General features: G+C 42.1%; 1 protein-coding gene across 5 annotated transcripts in view; it reads right to left on the bottom strand.

The window, feature by feature from the left end:
- LOC147015913 (slit homolog 2 protein-like) overlaps positions 1-25000 on the bottom strand; it is a 628660-nt gene that overhangs the window by 152891 nt on the left and 450769 nt on the right. For all 5 annotated transcript variants that reach the window (XM_085848522.1, XM_085848524.1, XM_085848523.1 and 2 more), the window contains 4 exons: positions 21890-22033; positions 15147-15290; positions 13609-13775; positions 13315-13447 (listed from right to left, as the gene is read on the bottom strand). In XM_085848522.1, the coding sequence (XP_085704648.1) occupies positions 13315-13447; positions 13609-13775; positions 15147-15290; positions 21890-22033 (588 nt within the window). The remainder of the gene's footprint in view (positions 1-13314; positions 13448-13608; positions 13776-15146; positions 15291-21889; positions 22034-25000) is intronic.

The raw sequence follows: 25000 nt of genomic DNA, 5'->3' as shown, positions 1-25000 counted from the left end.
GAAAGAGAAAGAGAAAGAGAAAGAGAAAGAGAAAGAGAAAGAGAAAGAGAAAGAGAGAGAAAGAAAGAGAAAGAGAAAGAGAAAGAGAAAGAGAAAGAGAAAGAGAAAGAGAAAGAGAAAGAGAAAAAGAAAGAGAAAGAGAAAGAGAAAGAGAAAGAGAAAGAGAAAGAGAAAGAGAAAGAGAAAGAGAAAGAGAAAGAGAAAGAGAAAGAGAAAGAGAAAGAGAGAGAGAGAGAGAGAGAGAGAGAGAGAGAGAGAGAGAGAGAGAGAGAGAGAGAGAGAGAGAGAGAGAGAGAGAGAGAGAGAGAGAGAGAGAGAGAGAGAGAGAGAGAGAGAGAGAGAGAGAGAGAGAGATTTAATTGAGAGAAGATTGCAAAGAAATTGCAACAGCAAGGTCGTACGACAACTGCACCGTAGGGCAGCAAGGATCCATCTCGGCAATTGTGAAAGCCTCGAGTGCCTCTCAAAAGAAAAGCAATCTTCAACTGCAAGTAAGGTATATGGATGGAGAGCCACTGTTTAGATAGGTGAAAGATAAAGTGCTGTTTCTTGTAGAAAAACCACCATAATGGTGGTGGGAAGATGGAGTTATATACCCAAGAAAGATTCTATAAAAAGTACAGCTTTAAGGAAACAATAAAACACTGATAATCACAGATAACTCGTCTTGCCTCGTCTGGTGCACCATGCTCAACCAGGCAAAAATGCTACAGCTAGAACTATAGCTGGACACTCAACTGAGTGTGTTTGAATTTGTAATTTGTTCGTAGTGCCGGTGATAGCTCGCCTACTCTTCACGAAGGACACTGCAGAATCTTTAACGTCCGCCTGACTAATGCTGGCAGACAGGATGTCTTGGTTAACGCCCATCCGAGGGACGGCACACGCATTGATCAATCAGCCTGCCTGCGAGAAAGACCACCAGGATGGCAGTTTATAGCTGGGTTGAGATTCGAACGAAGGCGAGCGCACACATCTTTTAGCCATCATGCCAGCCAATTATAGATACGACGTATCTAAAAAATAAATTGATGATACAAGTCATAGCGACTAATGAATGATGCAATAATGCAACAGGAACAGGAATAGATTAGATTTGTAGCCATGTGGGAAAAATATATTATTATTTCAGTAGAAAAAAATGGAATTCGCAAAATACGTGACATTGAGGACAATTATAGATAAAAGGAGAGCAAGTATTACAATATAATGATGGGATTATGTGGAAATCCAGCAAAGGAAATTGATAAATATGACTGTGTTATATGATAAAACAAGGACAGCTGGGAAGACAATCAAATCATTGGATATGGCGGTCCATTTTATACTGAGTAATGATGAGGGTGATGTTAGGGGTTAATGCTAAAGTCAAGGAAGCTGCTTCCATCCATTGGGACCATACTCTGTGCAGAACATTGGTGCTGCTGAAGCAGTCTCTTGGGCTATTGGGTAGAATCCTGGACGGGTCGCCACTCCGACACAGGATACCTGCAAGCTGGCACTCATTTTGCCGACCTCGGAAGGATGACAGGCAGAGTCAACCCCACCTGGTATTAATTCAACAGCCGAGGGGGATTTGAACTCAGGACCCTTGGATCCCAAACCCACCACCCTAATCATTAAGCCAACACCAGGCATAAGCAAGCTGTACCGACGATTAAAGGGGGAACAACTGGTTTAATTCCTATAAAACAACACAAGCCGATTCCTGTTTTCAATAAAATTCCGGAAAGAGAAAAACTTCTCGAGAAAGCAAAGAACCAGAGCACATGATGTGCAGGACAACGACGGGACAACATTATCGAGCGTAGTTGCTTGCCTATTATACAAGGGATAGATCACTCACAAAGAGCCGCTGCTGGAAAGCAAATAGTTTCATGTTAAGTGTTACTGAAATCAGATTGCTGAAAATCAGAAACTGTCATCTATTATGATTACCCATGTTAAGACTTGTAATCTGATGAAAGCTCAGGCTGGCACACATCACCTGGCGGGAGTCAAATAAATTGCTCAGGGACATGACATTAGCCGGTGCATGGCATCTCACAAAAAGGGTATTGGGTCTGATTACCGACAAAATCGGATATGACAAAAATTGTTCGTTTTACCCTAAAAGCTCAGATAAGAAGTGCTCGGCAATGAGTGATGCCAATGAGCTTACAGCCAAGATGGTTATCATGCAAAGGATGGAACGAATTCGGATTTAAGAAATAAGTACTCGGACTTGCACTCGTACATCATATTGACGGCGACAGAATGTATATTCCATAATAATCGTTCAACCTTCACACAACCCCCACCACATCTTCCACCCCGATTCCACATATTGATCTTAAACCTTTGTCCTTAAGCTTTCGATATACATCAGGGCTTCTACGGATTGAAAACCATGCGCTTTAACTCGGCACATCGTTGAAGCATTAAGTACCCACTCGACGATTTGTTTCTGTACATTCCCAAATCCTCACTCAGAAATGAATACGATGTCATGCGTACACACTTGACCTTCCAACTCTTGTGGGCCTCACGATGGTCGTTCTGCGGCCCAGCAAGTTACTTACACCATTGGTAAAGTATGAAAAACAAAACTAACAATGAGACGGTTATTTTGTCCTTGACAACTTGATGACTTTCATGCTTCATGCCCTCGTGTGTGCGGTGTCCAAGTGGGAAGAGATGAACACATCCTCATCGTGGGCAATCAATATGTACAGAACCTCATCTTCATAATAATAGATGAAACTCCAGATGGCAAAAGGGCTGGTAGAATAGCGTGGACGTATGCACAGTTGCCTTCGAGCTGCTTATCCTGGGGTTGAATCTCGGCCCAGCTCTAAACTGTCATCCTAGCGTTTCGCGTGCAAGCGATTCATCAATGTGTGTGCCGAACATTGGAAGGATGTTAAGTCAGAGGACCCGCTTGCCAGCACTGGTCGTTGGTGAAATTTAAAGATCCTATGGTGTTTTGTGTGAAGAGGGGGGTGAGTTACTGCCCAAACCCTGAAAAAAATTACAAATTCCTCCAGAATTCATGTTCGATCAAATATCCTGCATTGGAGTGGTGACCTGTCGTGGATTGGAACCCTTCCTGCTTTACAGACCTGATTCTTTGCGAAAAGCATGGTACGTGTGCGCGCGTGTGTGCGTGCGTGCGTACATGCTGAGCAGTGAGAAATAAAGATTGAAAAAAATAAAAACTTCAAAAATTCTTTCCCTTTGAGATATTTTAACATGAACTGTGCTATGCCTCACATCCTGTATCCAATATCACTGCAAAATGTGATGACGTAATCAAGTGGAGTGAGTATAGCCCAGCATGTATGACTATATGATAGTTAGGAGTCCTTTTGTTGATAATGGCCGACCAGGAACCTTTCACCACTCACACCCCAAAATAAAGTGTACTGGAAGTAGCTCTTCCACGAGCCTCGACTGTGTATACAAAACAAGAACCCCAACAATACCAACAGCAATGTGGAGCTCTTAGAGACCTGCAACATGTCGCAGGTAAAAATGAAAAGTTTTGGTGGCGAGAATTGTTGCCATCGTGCTGGGACTTCCCCCCCTCCGGTGATATAAATCGTTCATGTCTAGTTTTGTTAGTATCATCAAAGCATTGGATTTGTGTAGCCTTTGTGACCTCCCAGTCTGTCTGATGTTGTGTTGTGCCAAGGGCACTCAATTCCAGCGGTAACCACCTTACAGAACGCATCCAATCACAAAGGTCTTACCAGGTCACATAACGATCATCATGTGATGCACAAATATGCACGACCAAACCAAACCGACTCAACCCGTGGTGAGGGTAACGAAAAAAAAAATTACAACAAGCAGCCGATGTAACTATGGTCAGAGTGTACTGTTGTAAGAAATACTAAAACTGCTTCAAAATGAAGCAACAGCAGCAGCAAGTTGGCCATCTTGCTCCCAGTCTACATCCAGCTTCAAGCCACTTATTGCCATTACAAGCGAATTGAATCCCTCACTACCCAAGCCAAAGGGGTAAACAAACAAATAAATATTCTCCCCAATGTTTGCATTTCACAACTGCTCATGCATATAAATGAGTCATTGATAAACAAACGAAGCCATCTCGCATGATCCGAGCTTTGAGAAGAAAAATAAAAATAATTCAAAGTGCAGGTTCCTATTCAACCATCAATGAAGAACGATCGGTACCTGTCTCGAGCGATGGTTTTCAAGTGAGGTGTAGGGATAACTCAGGGGGTAGCGTACTTGCCTTTAAATTGTCTGGTTTCAGTTAAATCTGTGAATTGACTTGAAACTATCATCGGGCATGGTGTTCCATGCAAGAGCATACTGTTCATTTGAGGGAATGTTAACTTAATCAGTGGCCTCGCCATACCATGATGATGACCGAACCAGCAGGCTATACTCATATGAACACCAAAGGTGTATTGACCCTGAAAGATCACTTTGTGAAGTCAATTTGTAACTGGATAAACTGGATATGAGATAGTCCAGTTTGTTTCTCGATAACTCCAATGATAGTTGTGCTTAACAAGTTCAGATGACAAGTCCAGTCGTCGGTGTAAATATATGGGTAATTCAAGGTTGACATGTATGGACTTCATATTCGAGAAAAATAAAAAGTACATTCAATTTGTTCATTAAAACGTACAAAAATAAAAAAACAAGACATGTTGGTTTCCCTGTATGGATGTGATAAACAAGGACAGTGGTTGAGATGGGATTCTGCCATATGGACCGATACGTCATGGAGGAAACTCCTCCACGTATAGACACCAGAACGGTTGTCATTCTACAACAACGCTATCCACGACCAACTCCCTTCCCCAGCAAATCTAAGATGGTGGGGCAAAAACAACCTTGGACTGTGTCAACTGTATCATTATCACCATTGCAAACTGCTCAGCGTCTTAAAAGGTTGCACAGCGACTCGCTTCAAAATAAAAGATACAACTGGCGCCATGACCAAACCTTAAGAGCGATTGCATTCGGGTCTGGCTTTTTATATCAAAGATGCAAAAGAATACCATGAAATGTATCAAAGCCAAACTCCATTCCCACTGCTACATTCCATACAGCTGATGGTACATCCTACAGGAACCCAGTCTTGCCACATCCACAGGAAGAAACACAGGACATCCTAAAGAAGGCTAATGATTGGATGTTTCTCTCCTTTCCTCCACGAATCATGGAAACTGACAAATGGCCTGAAATCACCATCCACTCGGCAGTCACAAAGAATGTCATCCTTACTAAATTGACAGTCCCGAAGGAGGAGAACCTGTCCTTTGCATATTCCAGGAAGAAAGGGAAATACGAAGACCTGATAGCCGATTGTGAACATAGACGATGGTCTCTAAACTACTTTCCAGTAGAAATAGGCAGTAGAGGATTGTACAATACATCTTTCAGCAAATGCCTTGTCTTCTTCGGCATCCCAAAAGGAAAGAGGAAGATTATTATGGACACAGCATCCAAAACGCCCCTCAGAGTGAGCTATGTCATCTGGCTATAGAGAAGCTCGAAGGCCTTCAGACAATTAGAATTACTGGCCACACGAGAAATATGCTCTGAGAGAAGTGGGACGGTTGAGTGCTCATGAAACCGGTTTAACCCACCAATGTCTGGTCTGAAGTCCAGAAACCTGAGTATAGTTTCGAGGATAGTACTGTGTAGTTTCAGATCATTGTTCCAGACAAGGATATTCTGCAACAAGGTGAATATTTTTTTTCCCCAAAGTCACCTTCATTATTCCAGGAGTGCTCATCCTAAAAAAAAGGTGCCTGGAAGGCTCCGGAGGTGACTGCACTGGTGTTTCACCAATGAATTACCCTCTACTCCATTAACCAACTCATCGCTCTCAATGAGATCGTCTTATCTCATCTCTCAGCCGTCAAGGCTGAAGGCAGCGTTTTGGGCCCAGTCCTATTCCTAATCTTCATCAACAATCAAACTCTCTGGAAAATGAACTTCATCTCTTTGTTGATGAAATCCAGCTTCTTCCCTCTCTGCGGACGATGATAAAATCAACAGCTGGTCAAACACTCGGAATATGTCTTTTAATACAAAAAAATAAAAAATCTCACACTCTCACTCTCTCTCCGAAAAGACTGGCGAACCCTTACATTTTCCTTAACAATCTTCTTGAAGAAGTTCAGTCACTCAAACTTTTGGCGTCACTTTCAGCCCTGATCTTTCTTGGGCAAACCACATTTCTAAGTTGGCCTTCAAAACTAACTGGGCATCCTCCGTCATACAAAGTCCTTCCTTGGCACACAGGAACTCCTAACCACCGCCAAGGCCTTCATCCACAGGTTGATGGAGTACTGCTCTCCGCTTTAGGTTGGTGGCCCCTGCCTCACACCTTGCTTAGCTTAATGCCATGGAATCAAAGGCCTTCAAGATAATTAGAATCTCCCATGATGAAGCTCAGTCGATGGGCCTATCACTTTCACATCGCAGACAGGTCAGTGGCCTCCTCTCTGTCCTCTACCACCTCCTTTCTGGTCTTGAACCTTTTGCTCTTTCCATGCTTTGTCACACCCCACCTCCCCCCCCCATCCTTTATCCTTCAAAGTTAGCAATTCAACACATTTAATTTCTACTTGAGCAACAGCAGCTGGTTCCGTTTAAGAATCCTGAAGATCACTCACAAAATATAGTTCATTTTGATCTCACTGCACCATTTAAACAAATAACTGCATGAGACAGACACCCCCAAATTGTAGAGACGGTGTCATCGCCTGTGAATTTCGAAGTCACCTGTGCATTTCAGTGCTTTGATATTATCAAGGAAATTAATGAGACAACTCTGTTCTGTAATACACGTGACAGTTTGTCGCATTCCTGCTTTTATGCAGAATGCTTTGAGCAGCACTGACGGCACTTTCCGCGCTACTTGCTCAGAGTAGACGACATCATTGCACAAAATTTCAGCATATATATATATATATATATATATATATATATATATATATATATATATATATATATATATATATATATATATATATATAGATATTATTGTTCGAACATGTTATACAAAAAAAACCGTCCACATCAACATTAAACTGCCCTCATACACCTCACTTTATCTGCCCATCATACTTTCACTCACCAATACCATCTCCATTATAAGTTTACCTACACGAGGTTAGCAGTGGCCAGAGTCAGCAATCACAACTATACACAATACCCTCCAAGACTGTGTTCATCAGTTTTGTTTTTCTGGTTGATAAAGAAACCTGCTCCAATAAATGTGGATTATCAACTGCAGTGCAATTTTGTGCAATCTTTTGACAGTCCCCACTTATCAGTGCTAACTCTCGATTGCATCCAAAATGTCTCGTGCTCCCCCCCCGCCCCCCCTTAAAAAAAAAATCATCATCAAAGGCTCATGGTGGAGCTCCCAGGGTGATTCATCAATGTGTGTGCCGTCCCTCGGATGAAAGTTAAACGGGTGTCCCGTCTGTCAGTATTCGTTGGTGGACATTAAAGATCCTTTAATGGATAGGATAACCCTAACAGCATTTCCCAAGGAGGTATTTCCTCCTCCACATGGAAGCCAACCTATGGAGATTGTCTGTGTTCTTAACATTTTAAATGCTGAACGCCAGCAAGGAAGCAGCACATACCATTTGTAAAGCCAGGGTTTGAACCACCGACCTACCAAACTCAGAGCAGATGCTCAAACCATTACACCACCGAGTCAACCATTACACCAGCGAGACATCACAATGAAAATGTGGAAAAAGCCATGACCATTCATGCAGTGACCATACAACAAAGATGGCCTCCAAAGCCAGGCACAGAATGCACATCCTCCATCGATCCAAGTGTTTCCTTGGAAATATCAGAGAAACTCACAGTCTACAAGGCCTTTGTTTATAGCTCAATGGAGTACTGCTCTCCACTATGGCTGGTGGATGGATATCTGTCTCCTATATGGATGGATGGATATCTCCTCAATATCACATCTGTCTCGCACAGATTCTATGGATTCTCCTGTGATGAGGTCGAAGTCCAAAGTCTGTTGCTCTCACATCACAGGCAGGATGGTGGTGTCTGTTTTCTACCATATATTCTCCAACAATGCTCCCTCGGTCCTCCAACCCTTCCCAGTAACTCCAGGATGAACACGTTCTTCCAGGAACCCCCATCTGGTTAAACTTCCAAAATCCAGGCTGACTTTACCCCTCAACTCTTTTCCTCACTTCTCCCATCAGTAGAACCACCTTCCAGAGGCTGTTATATCTGTCTCACTCTTCCCTCTCGGCCTTCAAGCAAGTCGTGTACCGCCATCTCTTGTCATCCGCAATTGTGATCGATGATCTTCATTACCCCCATGAACCTTTCCTAACTTAACCATTTTACTTAATCGTTTTAGTTTCTTCCCCATCCTCTCCTCTTGCCCTCTTGTCTTTTCCTGTTCATTCATTCCCTTGATGTTTGTCCCACTGTCAGTTATACTTTGCTCTTCCAAGAGTCTTGCTCTTGTAAAGAAGAAGAAAAACAAACAAACAGGAAGAGCCATGAGCAATATTTTATCAACTTTAAATTATTGACAAAGATTTTCTGTTTCTCTGGAGAGTATAATGATCACATCACACTGGCATGTGATGACAGTCAGTGAAGCGATGGTAAAATGAGTTGGTAAAAGCAGACTCTTCCTGTATTGTTTTGACTGTGCCTCGAGTAATTGCTTGTGAAAGGTTTTCATCATGGCTGTTATATTTTATGATTAGTTTGCAAAGCACGACAATTCCAACATCTTCCACAACAACCACAATCTGCAGAATTTTAACTTCATATTAAATATACATCATGTAGTGAGTGGGTAAGAGGGATGGAGGTGCGGACATCTTCAGAGGCTTTAAAGAAGACAGCACACCGACGTTGGGCTAACATTGGCAATACATCGGCAAAGGTCGGAACGGTCGCAAGCAGATTTACCAACGTTGCAACAACGTTGGCAATATGGTCTAAAAGCCATCCGACGTTATGCCAACTTGGCTCGATGGACAAATTTACGTTGGCCCAATGTCAGTGTGCTATCTGGGTAACAGACGTGTACATAATGGGGATGGAGTGGAGAAGGGGACCATATTCTGCGACCATCAACTGTGCAGGCCTTAACAGTGGCATTGTCCAAGTGAGGGAGAAAATTGCAGCACAAGTAAATGAAGCATCAATAAACCTGTGGAGGCAGGACTACGACTCTGTGGATTTGTCATTGAGGCCGATGGTGGTACAACATGTTAAAAGTTTGAAAAGTTGGGATTTATTTTTATCTTGAGCCAATAAAATAAATCTGTAAATGAGATTTTAAAAATTGAATATGGTAAGTCGAATTAATGTTTGCCTCTCGGTATACTTTGCTGATCAGTGTTGTTATTTTAATCAAAGAAAACATTAAAACACAGTCTGCATTGTGAAAAAAACCCATTTCAAGATGATGTAAAAATCTGCAGACATGCAGGACTGAAAAATAAACACCAAGATTGAAGACAGGCTGACTCGGAACAAGAGGAAAACATCCGATTGAAATCTGTGTTTGGATCGCTCACATTTGATCCTTTTCGGCGGAAAGGCGGCGTCACAGGCGGCAATATTTCAGGGGAGTTATTATGAAAGGCGTTCTTTGGCACAAATATAAGGCTATCGGGGTACACAATTGGTAAGGACATAATACATGGCACATAGGAACGTGGATTGTTAAACAATCTGAAAGCGAGTAGAATATATATATATATATATATATATATATATATATATATATATATATATATATATATATATATATATATATATATATTAACATATTTCTTGCCGAAATGTTTGACGCAGTGTAGGCGTGATTGGCCAAATGGCCTTCTCCTGAGTCAAAGTTCCTCTTAATGCTACAGACTGTGATGCAGTAATCGACACACAATTAACGGGACACCTGCTACCAGGTATTGAAACCAATGCAGAGAGAAGTACAGCCAGCTGAGCCATGGCGGTTAGTGTGCAATGGTAAGTGCAGTTTGTCAAACATAGAAGCAGCTATGTTCATATTTGCTTCGATGCTCCATGCTGTCTGTCCCTGCTTAGCCAAGGTCGAAGTGGCCATGCAAGTCGGACAGGTGATTAAACAATATATAAAAAACCCACCTGTGCTAATGTATAGGTAATATGCATGAGGTGACCGTATAATAACAGTTAATTCTCCATTCATCATCCCGTTCAATGAAAATGGATGAACTTAGGGTTTCTAGAACCATCAAGTGAAATTATTAACATCATTTAAAATGCATAAAGTCTCAAAAACAAAATTTGCCGCAGTAGTTGAACACCCGACCCTTTGAAGATTTCTGGATTTTCTTCTTCTCCTCTCCACACCCTTACCTCCTCCATTCCACATTCTCTCCAATGATGGTAAAACAAATCATACTTGAAATAAAAATCGACCTCTGATTCCTTGAAAGAAATATCAACACGGCTCTTGTCTAGTGTCTTTGATCATTTAGTCGAACAAGATAAACAAACGTGTTATTCCAAGATTAGGTCTTGTAAAAAGAATAGGATGTAACTTGACGAAATTCCAAAATTCCTGGATGGGTTGAGTGTTTGCTTTGTCATATTGTCTCAGTGCAAGATCATTTTTGGGTCTGTATATGTTTCTGTGGTCCCATGAAGCTCCGAAAACAAATTTCCAATGGGGGATCACTGAGCTGTTGTTATTTTTGAAATCGTTAACATTAACACCTCACAGTCCTTTTGTTGAAGTGAACTGAACATTGTTCATTTGAAAGTTCCAGCTCTATTGTCATTTTGAGAGCCCTCTGGTATGGATGGATTGTTGTTCTATCGTCATATAGAGAGCCCTCTGGTACGGATGGATTGCTGTTCTATCGTCATATAGAGAACCCTCTGGTACGGAGGGATTGCTGTTCTATCGTCATATAGAGAACCCTCTGGTACGGAGGGATTGCTGTTCTATCGTCATATAGAGAGCCCTCTGGTACAGATGGATTGCTGTTCTATCATCATATAGAGAGCTCTCTGGTACAGATGGATTGCTGTTTTATCGTCATATAGAGAGCCCTCTGGTACAGATGGATTGCTGTTCTATCGTCATATGCAGAACCCTCTAGTACGGATGGATTGCTGTTCGATCGTCATATAGAGAGTTCTCTGGTACGGATGGATTGCTGTTCTATCGTCATATAGAGAACCCTCTGGTACTGATGGATTGCTGTTCTATCGTCATATAGAGAGCCCTATGGTACCGATGGATTGCTGTTCTATCGTCATATAGAGAACCCTCTGGTACGGATGGATTGCTGTTCTATCGTCATATAGAGAGCCCTATGGTACGGATGGATTGCTGTTATATCGTCATATAGAGAGCCCTCTGGTACGGATGGATTGCTGTTCTATCGTCAGATAGAGAACCCTCTGGTACGGATGGATTGTTACTCTATTGTCATACGGAGAGTTCTCTGGTATGGATGTATTGTTCAAGACAAACCGGACTGTGACCGAGGAGGTTATGTAATTTGATGGTGGTGGGGTTGGGATGGGGGGTGGGGTTGACAAACTCTATTAAGGAGTAGCAGATGCTCATGACCAGCTCATGAACATTTCTATGGCTGAGAATCAACATCTCAACAGATCACCTAATGTTTGTTTGTATAGATTGTGGAGGCTCGTGGAAGATCAGGACATAACAGACAAAAATAGGACGTATAACACGCATGCATGGGGTGGCCAGGATGGATACAGGAGGAAACTCTAAGGAGGGAAAACTGTAAAATTGGAAGGAGGAAGGATTTGTGTGGGAAAAGTAAAGAGGAGGGTTTGCCAGATGGTCCTTTCAGAGAGAGACAGTGAGAGTGTGAGATTTGTCAGGATTGAAAGACATATTCCAAGTGTTTGACCATCTTGTGATTTATTTTTTTTAAAGATGGAAGAGGCCACAGCCTTCCTGTCTGAAGGATGAGGGATGTCATGGCAGAGGGTGGATCATCAGCAAATCGATAAAGAGTATTTTCCAGAAAGTCAGAGAGATCATTGATGAGGATCAGGAACAAGACTGGGACCAGAACAATGCCTTGGGGCACTCAAGTCTTCATTGCGGGGTGCTGTAGGCTACGGCAGAGATTTGGTCAATGTATCAGCATACAATGGCATACCTTTTGCAAAAGACACCTTGGGATCTTTAACATGCACTGAAAATATATCTTATGGGCAGGATACCCAGCTTAAAATCCCACTTAAGGATGGCATGATCATCAATGCAATGCCTCACCTGCGAAACATCAATCTGACAGTTTACACTTGGGTCGAGAATCAAACCCAGACCAGATAGTTGAAAGGGTAGTCATAGTACTACAATATACTGCTGACATTAATAGGTTATCATATATGATATATGACAAGGAAATGCAATGCAGAAGGAGGCCATTACATCCATAAAACCTGCACATGGTTTGCCAACCGATGATTGTTTGTCCATGCTCTATCCCCTATAAATGCTGAGCGTCAAAGCAAGGATGCAGCATGTACCATCTTTCAAGTCTTCGGTGTGACTCGGCCGAGGTTAGACCACCGACCTGGCAAACTCAGAGCAGACACTCAAACCCGTTACGCCACTGAATCTGGTTGGTTCTAGAACAACATGGTGTTAAATAATATTATGAGGATATTAAAGATAATAACATGCTTGAATACAATTACCAATTTAGGACATTTTTTGTTTTGCCAATTTAAATTTCAACCTCTTTTTGCGACCGTGCTGTTTAAGTGACCTGAGCGCTTGCCTCGTAATGCAGAACTCATGTGTTTAAGTACAACAAGCAACATTAATATGCATATATTGTATCCTAATTGAAGCTCCTCCATAAACCTCAGAGCACTATTTGCAAAACCCTATTCTAATATCTTTCATTCAGCAAATTTACAAGCACTTTCCCAAACCTTCCTTACTTCGGAAATGAATCACTGCCACTTCTTTTCAAGGACATCTCATCAAAAGCCATGATTACTTTTTCCTCTTGTCTGAAAGTTAAATTTAAAGTGTAATAAAATTGATGTCTCAATTTCAATATTTTTGCATCTGATTTGTCACCTGCTCAAATGATATCTGCCACGGTTGGCCAAAGTGAAATCTTCAGAATAAATAATACAGCAGGTGGTGAGAGAGGCTGGGTGTGATGAATGACTGTCTGGGCCAAAACCCCAAAGAGGTAGTAATATATATGTCAAAAAAGATAACGTGAAGAGGGCTGGGAATTCAGAGAGAATGGGAGAACAAGGAATAAGAGGGGGTTTTAGACCCACAGCTCAGTGAGGTCATGAGGCAGGTTAGCCGGCAGACTGGAGAAACCTTGATTGCTGCAGCGGACTGTGCCATCAGAGCAGGAGCATGAAGCAGGGCACCGGATGGGTGGCAAACAGTGGACCTCTTCATCACCTGGAGATGGTTCCATATGAGTAAAAGAACACGATACCAACCATTGCCACATTCATACGAGGTTTGTTAGATTGCAGTCTCAAAATATTACAACAAAAATAAATAAAAGGAAATCAGAATCCAAGTCTCCTTTAATTCTCAAATCCTTAGTATCACCGCACCATCTCCACAGGTGAAGTCCTGTTCAGCAACATCCTGGATGGGGATCTCGTGTAGGAAGGGAGGATCCTGGCACCGGGGGTTTCCAGTGACGATGTGACGCAGCCTCAACCAGCCAGCCAGCCAAGCAAGATGGCAGTTGCAGTGGAATGGGTTGGCAAGGAGATTTCTAAGAAATGCCAAATGCCATTAAAAATTACATAACAGAAATAGCAGCAGAAATTCTTTAATCGGGTTGTAAGCTTACATCACATTTCGTATCAAGTCAAACAAGCTAAGGCTCATCAATCAATGGCTTCTTTGATGTTCGCATCCGAGCATATATTGCTTGTGAAACAACATTCAAGGCAAAAAAATATAAACAAGCACCACACACAACAACACGTTTCAAATGATCAAAATGAAAGGTTTCACGAATGACATGCTCAGATGGGAATGCCAACAAAATTCAATGGTTAATAAACGTATCTCCTTTAAGGGCACCAATTATCCCCACCTTCTTGTGGTGTTGGCTGCGGAACATTTTTTGCTTCAAGCCTTTCAAGAACTAGGTGGCCAGGCCTGATTTTGACTGAAGGTGAGAGATTTGGAATTCAGGCAGGGTGCTAGCGACAACTTGCTTACTCTTCGCAAAGGACACCGTGGGATCTTTAACATCCATCAACTAATGCTATTAGACAGGATGCCCAGTCGCAACGTCCATCCGAGGGACGGCACATACATCGATGCCTCGCCCTGCCTCGCAAAATCCCAGGGTGACAGTTTATAGCTGGTTCGACATTCTAACTTAGGCTAGACAACCTCAAGGTGAATGTGTATACCTGTATCCCATCCTTCCAAAAAGTTAAAACCTTCAAATGTAAACACTGTGTGCCTTTCTGAGCTAATCAGAGATCCACAGACACAAGATTAAGGCTGCCTAAAATGTTTTACTGCAAAATTAATTTGATGCCTCATGGTTATTCATAGAAAAATGCAAAGTGAAAATTTTGATTAAAATCTGATTTAGAAATTCCTGATTTTTGGAAATTTGAGAAAATTTGATGAAAGGGTAGTCAGTGAAAATGAAAGTTTACATCGGAGGAACAGACTTTCCCCTATTAACTTTTCAGAATGAGACCTCATTTATTTTGTGATCACTGTTGGTATTGTGTTACCCAATTCAAAGGATACTCTCAATATTATGATCATTCTCATCTCCATTTTAACTTTGTAACTGCGGGTTTCATCAAGATAGGAATTTCAGGGGTAAGCTCTGGTGGTGGAAACAGAAATCGACTTCATAAAGGTGTGAACAGCATTCAGGACGGAGATACGAGTTTTTCGTTTATTGCCCACAACACCTGAATGGATCTTTTTTAAATCTCAATTAATTTTTCAAGTTCGGCTCATACCAGCAATCACAATACCACTATCACACGTTACACATCCTCCCAACCTTATACCCTCAGCTCAAAGGCACAAGGTGCAAAGTGAGTGCACATGATGATGGCATAATCAAAACAAACAAACTATTAGACATAAAAGTCGCATCGCTCACAGGGTGGAGAGGGAGTGCAGGCCAGCAAAAGCTCCTGGTGCCACACTGCTGATCTGGTTGTCATATAAAGAGAGCAGGCGGATTGTACTTAATCCTGCAAAGCTGTTGTTTCCCAAACATGTCAGTCTGTTGCTTCGAAGCATGCTGTATAAAAATGGAGTGGGAGGTGGCAGGCATCAGTGGGGGAGAGAGAGAGAAAGTGAAAGAGTGAAAGAGTGAAAGAGTGAGAGAGTGAGAGAGTGAGAGAGTGAGAGAGTGAGAGAGTGAGAGAGTGAGAGAGTGAGAGAGTGAGAGAGTGAGAGAGTGAGAGAGTGAGAGAGTGAGAGAGTGAGAGAGTGAGAGAGTGAGAGAGTGAGATAGAGAGAGAGCATGTTAGATGGAGCAAAAGCTCATACTTAACATCATTGGCTCCTCCAGTATATGTACCATGTATCCAAAGCTCACAGTTTATTAAAAAAAGTTATTCAGAGCTCAAATGTAATTCCTTTTTCATCTTCTTCTTCCGTCCACAGCACAAGGCTGTGGGAAAGCATCATTGGTTGAGGGTGCGGCTGTGCTGCTGATGCAAAGCCTTCTGTAGATTAGGGCAGGAATTTGGAATTTGTTCAGGGTGTCGGAAATAGTTCACCTACCCTTCACAAAAGACACCATGGGATTTTTAACATCTACCAACTAATGCTGGAAGATGGGATGCCTAGTTTAACATCCATCCAAGGGACAGCACACACAGTCATAGTTTAGCTTTAAAACACCAGGATGAGAGCTTATAGCTGGGTCGGGATTCAAACCCAGGCTAGACAGCTTAGAGGTGAATGCGCATACCTCTAGGCCATCCTGTCAGCCCCTCTCTGTTCCATTGTCTGAACCTTTTCCTGATACTGCACTAAAAATAAATAATAAAACTCTAAAACTCCACAAATCATTACCTTTTCCATAAAGCTGCACAAAACCTATCATGCTTGAAATCATGTCCTGCGAATGGTATGGCCACCAATAAAATGAAACCAAATTGTCTGGTGGAACGATTTCATCTTCATTAGAAAGAGCATTCAAGATGTGCGATTGGTAACGCTGACACGAGTATGATGATTTGTACGTTTTGCTGCAGAGCAGCAAAAACCGATATGTACATCAGCTGTACCCTGAATGTAAATATAACGGGACCGCTTATCTCATTGGTTGTAATCCCCTTGGGTGGGTATCAGAAGGCAGTCTTCCTGCAGCCCAAAGGATATGCCTGTTGTGATATTTTGAGTTTAATCAGAGGAGCATTTCCTGATGTTCCAAATCAATCGTTTAAAAAATAAATAAATCATCGCTGAACTCCAGGCAGCTTCCAAATTGTAGTTTGTTTGTTGTGATATTTCTTGGTATTACCTTCAAATATTCCATGCATTTCTTTTCATCACTCTGTTTGCCGAGACAATAATTGATGCATTTTTTTTTAAATCCAGAAATCTCGACTCAAGTAGTAGCTAAAAAATCCAGAAATCTCGACTCAAGTAGTAGCTAAAAAATCCAGAAATCTCGACTCAAGTAGTGGCTAAAAAATCCAGAAATCTCGACTCAAGTAGTGGCTAAAAAATCCAGAAATCTCGACTCAAGTAGTAGCTAAACAACAGACGGCAGGCACAGCAGGTTCACAAATTTACAGAATATCAATGTGCATGAGTGGATGAGTGGTAGGTTTTAAGAGAGGTTGGCAAGAGTAGAAAAAGGCACGGTGATTATGGAAGAGCAGGAGGTGATGAGTGGGAAGCACTCTTGAAGGACTCCAGGGAGGAATATGGAGACAGCAGACACAGGGAGTTGGTTCCATGGATGAAAGAATAAAGGAGAAGAGGTTAGTGCTCAGCTTAGAATTGGGTAGGGTAGCCAGGCTTGGAATTTTGGAAGAACATGTGCACCATGGATGGGCTGAGGGAGAAGGGAGGGATAAGAGGGTGGAAGGAGTAAGGCCAGAAGTGAGGCAATAGAAAACTGAGAGTCCATCAACCTGATTGTGGTGAGCAGCAAGTAGAGCAGCCTCCTGTTGAGAGCTGTCAATAACATGGAAAAGTTGGGACTCAATTACCTTCAGAGGAGCAACATGGGAAGCAGCTGCAATAGTCCAGAGTGACGAGACATACTCCATGATAGTTTTGGTGAAGGCCTAATTACACTCGAAAGAGGTCTGAGCAGCTCTGAATAGACTTGGCTCTGTGGTGAATGCTGACATCTGCCTCCTTTTCGGCCAGCCTTGAGATTTGGTTCATCCAAGAAGGATTGTGATCGATTGTGAGGCAGAGGAACTCCATGGGTTGGTGAGACAAGTAAACTGGCGATTTGAAAGTTAGTACTTGTGTACAGACTCAGTAGAGGCATGGGATGCACCAAAATTGAAAGACGTGCTCCATGGTGGCTGACAAAGTGAGTTAATTTTTTTCCCCCAAATTTGCAGGGTTGGATGCTGAAGCAGCACACCTCTCAATAGTATGGTGCATTGTTTTGCACAAGGTGACTAGTTAACAGCAAAAATGGGACACAGGATGTTTTCCACCAATCAATACCCACTCCCTCCAGGAGCGAGAGGATTTGTTTCCAGAAGTGGCATCACTTCCTACCTGCAATACCCCTTCCCTCCTGCAGGGGTCAGTGGTTCAACCACATGCATTATTGCACATGTGCAGGTGAAAATGGCAAGTCATCTCCCCACATTCGCAGGAGTGAAGGTGGAGGAGGAGGGGGGGGATTTAATTAATACCCATGACCTGATCCTGGGTACCCCAAGCACGCACGCAAAATTTGGGGGAGGTCAGCCAGGCTGTTTTGCATTCTGTAAGGAGCAGACATGCAGATCCACATTAGTACATTGCTTTATTTTAGTTCGATTGGAATGGGGAGGTGATTGATGTAGACAGAGAATATTGTCGGTCCTAAAAAACTAGAGAGGATAAGGCAGGAGAAGAGTTCTTGAGGATTGCAGTGCCAATGATGTCGGGTCCAATGCCAGAGAAGAGGCAAGGTCGACTCAGAAGTTCTCAATCTTAGAGGGAAAAATGTCCACATGCTGCAAAGCAAGTAACCTGTGATGGTGTAAAGGGTGGAGAAGGTAAGAGGGTGGGGGCATTGTGTACCTTGGCCTTTTCAGTAAATAATACGAGTTCCCAGATAAGGAACTTTTGAGCAGGAGGAAACCATTAGGTCCACCAAGCCTGCACAATGATTATCAACATATGGTTGTTTGTCCATGCTCTATCCTTTAAATGCTGAGTGTCAATCGTGGAAGCAGCAACTACAATTTTGAAAGTCTTTGTTATGACTAGGCCAAGGTTCCAACCGCTGACCTCCCGGACTCGGAGCAGATGCTCTAACCAATATGCCACGACACCAAGTCTGGTGAAATAAAAAAAAAAATGTTGATTTTCTTCTATTTCCAATGTCGTCTTCAAGTCATAGTTTAGCTGTTCATGCCTAACCACTTTTATTCTTTCCAAATTATTTAGACCAAAGCCACTGGGGACCAAAAGTTCAATTCGCAGTGCTGTCCTTTCTTTTATATTTCAAAGTATGAAAAAAAAAAAATTATATATATATATATATATATATATATATATATATATATATATATATATATATATATATATATATATATATATATCTTCTTCTTCTTTCGGCTGCTCCCGTTAGGGGTCGCCACAGCGGATCATCTGTATGATCCGCATAGTGATTTGGCACATGTTTTACACCGGATGCCCTTCCTGACGCAACCCTGGTTGCCTCTTACGACACAGGGATATGGTACACCTATTTTAACCAGGGTATACACCGGCCCAGTACACTGGTACTCATTTCGCCGACCTCGGAAGGATGACAGGCTGAGTCAACCCCCTGGTGTATTAATTCAGTGGCCCAACGGGGCTTGAACTCAGGACCTTTTGGATCCCAAGCCGCTGCCCTAACCACTGCGCCAACACCAGGCATATATATATATATATATATATATATATATATATATATATATATATATATATATATATATATATATATATATATATATATATATATATAAAACATTGCACTACCTTTCTTTAAACGTTCATGGTTGAATCAATGGTCAGGTCACATGTGAGTGTTATGTTGTCATTATTGCTCATTCCATGTGGGTCATACTTCTTTATTTTTTTTTAAACCAACATGGCTGCATGTTGACTATTATCGTGTTGACTGGTCTGACTATCATCACCCGTAATGCCAGGGGTTTGTACAACAACCACTGAAGATCGCCAAACTTACTGAATTTACACTGCATTCATTAAATGGTCTTCTTTCCCCCCAAAGGATCACTCAAATACAAATGCTGAATTTGGTGGCTGTGCTCACGAGAATGCAAGACGGCAGGAAGACGTTGCTTATAAATAAAATGGTTTAGTAAAGAATCCGATGAGGAAGATGAGACGCAAATAATAAATAAACGGAACATACCTGGTGGTCAAAAGGCAAATAAATAAGGAAGAAGAGAACACACAAATTTTATCATACAAATGAAAGAACTAAACCCCAAACTATGGTGCTGAAAATACCAGACTCGCTCCAGAATAAAGACAAGCAAAACAGGCAGGACTTGAATAGGCACGAGCTAGTCTTGGGCTGTACCACGATGGAACCATGCAGGCTGTTGCAGCACAGTGCCAGAGAAGAGAGGGGTGATGGCGATGAGGAAATGGCCTCTGCAGTCTCTCACTGGTCTACACAAGAAGAGTGATAAAGCAGAGAGAGATGGTATATCTGATCTGGTTTAAGCTCTATCTCCAGAAGCGCCTTATCTCCCGATGTGCACGTGTGGACACGGCTCTTACGCCCTTTGGACCAGCCTTCCAGCACGTAGCTGATCCTGTTATTGGTGGTCCCCCAAGCTTGTACAGTTGGTTTTACATGACATGTCCTTATTCTGCACTTCCCTATGGTTTACAATCACAGCCTCCTCGGCGTACGTTTTACAATACAACTTACCCCTGACAGATCCCTGTTGCAAGCGTCAATCTAACCTACTCGAGCACATGGTCCATGCTATTCTTAACACATTCTAACTATGGATCCCCTCCTTCGACGTAATAAGAACACTTCAACAACAAAATGCATTTTTATCTTGTGTTGATACGCATTTTCTTTTATCTTATTAACCAAAGGTTTTCATGTGAGGCAAATAATTCCATTTGCTTTTGTCTCACAGTACATCGTAGCATGAAGGTGAAATCTCACTCTGCATGGAAGCGATTTAATGAAAGAAAATACCACTTCATATTTCACACGTACACATAATTGTGCAGGCAAAACAATGCTGCCAGTTTCGATGCCACCTCATAGCAACTGTGCTCACAGATGCATGTGAGCTCTGGACTGATGTGTTCCAAAAGTGAAACGAGTGTTGGCATTTCATCAGGTAGATTGCATCACAACTGTCAAATGGTGGAAACATGTTTAATTTCGTTGCTGCCTGTAGTTGTAATTACTACCAAATGGAATTAGGTTCTCTTGAATGCATCTTCGGTGAAAGGTAATAATAGGAACAGTGGATCGGGGAATACCCGAGACACAAGGAGAAGCCAGTAGGCCCGTCGTGGTTGTGCCAATAATTTAACTAATGCTTATTGGGGGAAGTAAAAGCAATCGTTCAAGCGACTATTATCGTTAAAAGTATTTGATGAAACCAAAATGGGATGAATAATAATAAATTACCGTAAGCATTTTACGATATGTATACAGAAAAAGATGATTTCATGAGTGCATCCATTGCCATTAACTCCAGAAACAATGTATTTAAACCAGAAAACTTCATAGATGTCTGTCAAGGTTATTGCTTAGTATTCAATAAAACAACATGATAGCCCCAATATGACAATGTGTTTCAACATTTTCAGTTTCAGCCACTAATGATGTCATCCACGTACTAAAGTAATCTTTGAAGGAGCTTTTTTTCATGTGAGTCGCAATTTATCACTGGTAACTTTATGGAAGACACTTTATTCAACTAAAATAAGTTTATGAAGTTTTCTAAAGAAGGTCAGGATGATCTTTCAATTCATTCTGAAGGTCAAGTTACATTATTCTGTCCCTTTAATAAGAGTGGCCATTTACATACGAGTTCTTTTACAAGGAACTTCAACGCAGGAGGTGGCCATTTGGCCCACCAAGCCTGCACAATGGTTGCCAACCTATGGTTGTTTGTCAATGATCTAACCTTTTAAAATGCTGAGTGCCAAGCTGCACAGACCAGTTTTAAAGTCGAACTGGTACGACTTGGCCAGAATTGGTTTCAAACCTCCGACCTCTCAGATTCAGATTGGATGCTAACCGTTACGCCTCCGAGTCTGGTTTATCATATGCGAGTTTTAAAAACCGCACTCAACTAACCTTCCTGACAAGACTCTGGTTATACAAGGCCAGGTTTTTCCATCAAGCTTTATATTCCTACATTGAGTCCTTTTTAAGCCATTAGGCACCACATACGCAGCAGCAGCACAATATGCCCAATTGCCTTTAATGATAGTCATGCTGTGTTGCATTTGTCCTAGCTCTGATGTAACACACACACACACACACACACACACACACACACACACACACACACACACACACACACACACACACACACACACACACACACACACACACACACACACACACACACACACACACACACACACAGTAAGATTTAGTTTTGCATACACTGCCTTGCACAACACAATCTGTCCAGCACTTACAGGGTTTTTAAGCTGTTAAGGCCTCGAAACATGTCACCCTGAATGATGTCAAGACGATTTCCTATCAGCAGCAGTTCTGTGACCTGGGATGCCCCCTCAAATGCTCCGTCTTCCATTTCCAGCAGTCTGTTATTGCTCAGGTTTCTGTGGAGCACGTTTCAAACAAAGTTAAGGATAACCAATTGAACAATCGGCTATAAAGCATCTTCCATGCTGAATTTATAACCAAACAATACATTGTCACATGTTGAACTTGAATAGCACAGTGGAGAAAAGCCAAGAACATAAATGGGTTGGAGTACATTTTTTTTTTCAATATTTCATGCAACATTCCTCTCATAGTTCTGGAATTTGCATTATAAAGTATTGTAAAAAATAAAAATTTCTTCTGAAATGTTTTTTTTTGCTTTTGCACTCATGCTTTGCAAAGCATGAGTGCAAATCGTATTATCTGAACGAAAAGGCTCTAATGAATTGACGAACTTCACATTCTTTCCATCCATTCGGTAGAGCGCGTACCCCCGCCGGGCTGAGCAGTTTACATTTTTTATCCCAATGATAGACCGCACCTGGATTTAGACCTGAAACCAAAATCGAATCAGTTTGTTCGTCACCTATGTCCAACTCATCCACCGAGTTTTGTCGTAACCTGTCCACAAATTTTTGAAATATCGTGCTACACATCGTTTTTGGACCCATCTCTCAATGGTGAAGAATCACTTGCATTATTAAAAAATATTAGCATATACAGATCCGGATTCGTATCTTCAACGGAATGGAATCATTTCGTCCTTGTCACACACACCTAACCTATCGACCAAGTTTCATCTGAATCCATCCCTAACCTTTTGAGATATCGTGTTTTATATCGTTTTCGGCCCGATCTCTCAATGGTGAAGAATCACTTAAAAATTGTGTCCGGATATTCACCCAAATCTAATCAATTCGTACAAGCTTGCTGTATATCTATCTATCTATATCTATATATATATATATATATATATATATATATATATATATATATATATATATATATATATATATATATATATATATATATATATATATATATATATATATATATATATATATATATATATATATCTATATATATATATATATATATTGTTACAGTGCTGGGGTCATCGGCCGCCAACCGACCGCTCTGAACGGAGCCGCAAGTCGAGTCGGCCCGACCGATCACTCGGAATATAGATCGCCGCCCGGATAAGTCCGAGCGACGGGTCCTTGTACAAGAACCGAAATACACCAATGGGCAGATCACGTGGGGTAGGGTCGATTGCCAATCTTCAATGTACCTAACTGTCCCGTGCGCGATTCCGAGCGGCTTAATCGTCAAGAACCGTCGGTCCAAATGTCCCCCTTTTACGGCAAACCAACAGCTTTCTAACTACCAACACACGAAATGCTCAGTCAATGAAAGAATCGACGCGACGAGCTGAAAACATTTAACAATTGGGGTATTTATTAATAATAATGGGGAACTAGGGAAGCACATAAGAGCAGAACTATACCGACTATACGAAATGCGAGGCAAACATTTACAGCACACAAAGCACTTAACAATTTCCTACTTATTAGACGGGCCCACGGACACACGTACACACACACACACACACACACACACACACACACACACACACACACACACACACACACACACACACACACACACACACACACACACACACAAGAAATGGTGGCAGAGGCCTTTAATAACAAGCTCCAGCTCGGGGGACAGGTGAGCTGAAACCCAGAGCCTATCTCGAACCTCTCCACCTCATGTGGTCTTCAAGTTGTTCGGACCCGGGCTCCAGCGAGAGCGAGCTGGATCCAATCGCCGTGAGCCGCGATCCTTCCCGAGCTCCCACGAATCCTCCTGCGCTTCTCAACACGTGCTGGTGAGACGAGGCGCCGATCCTTCCCGTCGATGCGTCGCTTCCCCGAGGAACCACCTCCAAGAAGAGGCCGATGAGTCGCACCAAGCCGGGAGGAGAAGGAGAAGGAGAAGGAGAAGGAGAAGGAGAAGGAGAAGGAGAAGGAGAAGGAGAAGGAGAAGGAGAAGGAGAAGGAGAAGGAGAAGGAGAAGGAGAAGGAGAAGGAGAAGGAGAAGGAGAAGGAGAAGGAGAAGGAGAAGGAGAAGAAGAAACCATTCGCAGCTCGAGCCGAGCAACTGGCTCAACTTCCTTCCAAAACAAAGCAGCTCGAAGCAAAAAGCTCTCCCGAGCCAAGCAGAAGCCGAAGCTCACTGAACCACCAAAGCAAAAAGCCTCCAAAAAGCCTCCTCCCGAGCCAGGCCTCAACCGAAGCTCACTGAGCCAGCCGAAGCAAAAAGCTTCCGAAGGCCTCAACCCTAACCCAAGCCAAACAGGACCCGAAGGTCTGCTGAACGACTACCCTCAACTCCCTTCTCCAACTCAGCACACGAACAAAGAAAGGATCTCTTCCTTATACTCTTCCGCCCATCCCCCGCTCCCGGCGTGACTCATGACTCATGCCCTCGTGCTGCATCCCCCGCTCAACCACGGGTGGGATGGAGTTGTTGACATCATGAATCACGGGACGGCAGGGTTCTTTTTCCTCTTCGCAGAAGAGGGAGAGGGATGTCTCCATTGTTCGTTCCCTCACTATTAAATCGATCCGCAGCGCATCTAATCGATTTCTGAACATTTAAACAATGGAAGGTGAGCTATCTCGGGAACAAGCACTTATCGACATAGCTGACTAAAGGAACCTGTATGTTGTGTGCAATCGAATTCCAAATTCGTAACTATATATGTATATATATATATATATATATATATATATATATATATATATATATATATATATATATATATATATATATATATATATATATATATATATATATATATATATATATATATGTGTCAGAGGTGGCATTAGTCATTTGGGGGCCCCATGAAAAACGCAATGCTGGCTCAGCAGGGCCATCTGAGAGCCCTGTCACTTTATCATCACACTGAAAAATACACAATCTGGTGTCCGGCTGTCTGATGTCGATGTATTCGGTCAATATTTATGCAATCTCAACCAGCTAAGCTTGCCAAGGGGACTATGGGTCATATG

Source organism: Eptatretus burgeri, chromosome 12 (genome assembly GCF_056783735.1).
Source record: "Eptatretus burgeri isolate ZD-2024b chromosome 12, Ebu_testis_v1, whole genome shotgun sequence".
Classification (NCBI taxonomy): Eukaryota; Metazoa; Chordata; class Myxini; order Myxiniformes; family Myxinidae; genus Eptatretus; species Eptatretus burgeri.
The sequence above is the reverse complement of the archived record's forward strand: the minus strand, read 5'-3'. Positions and strand labels throughout refer to the sequence as shown.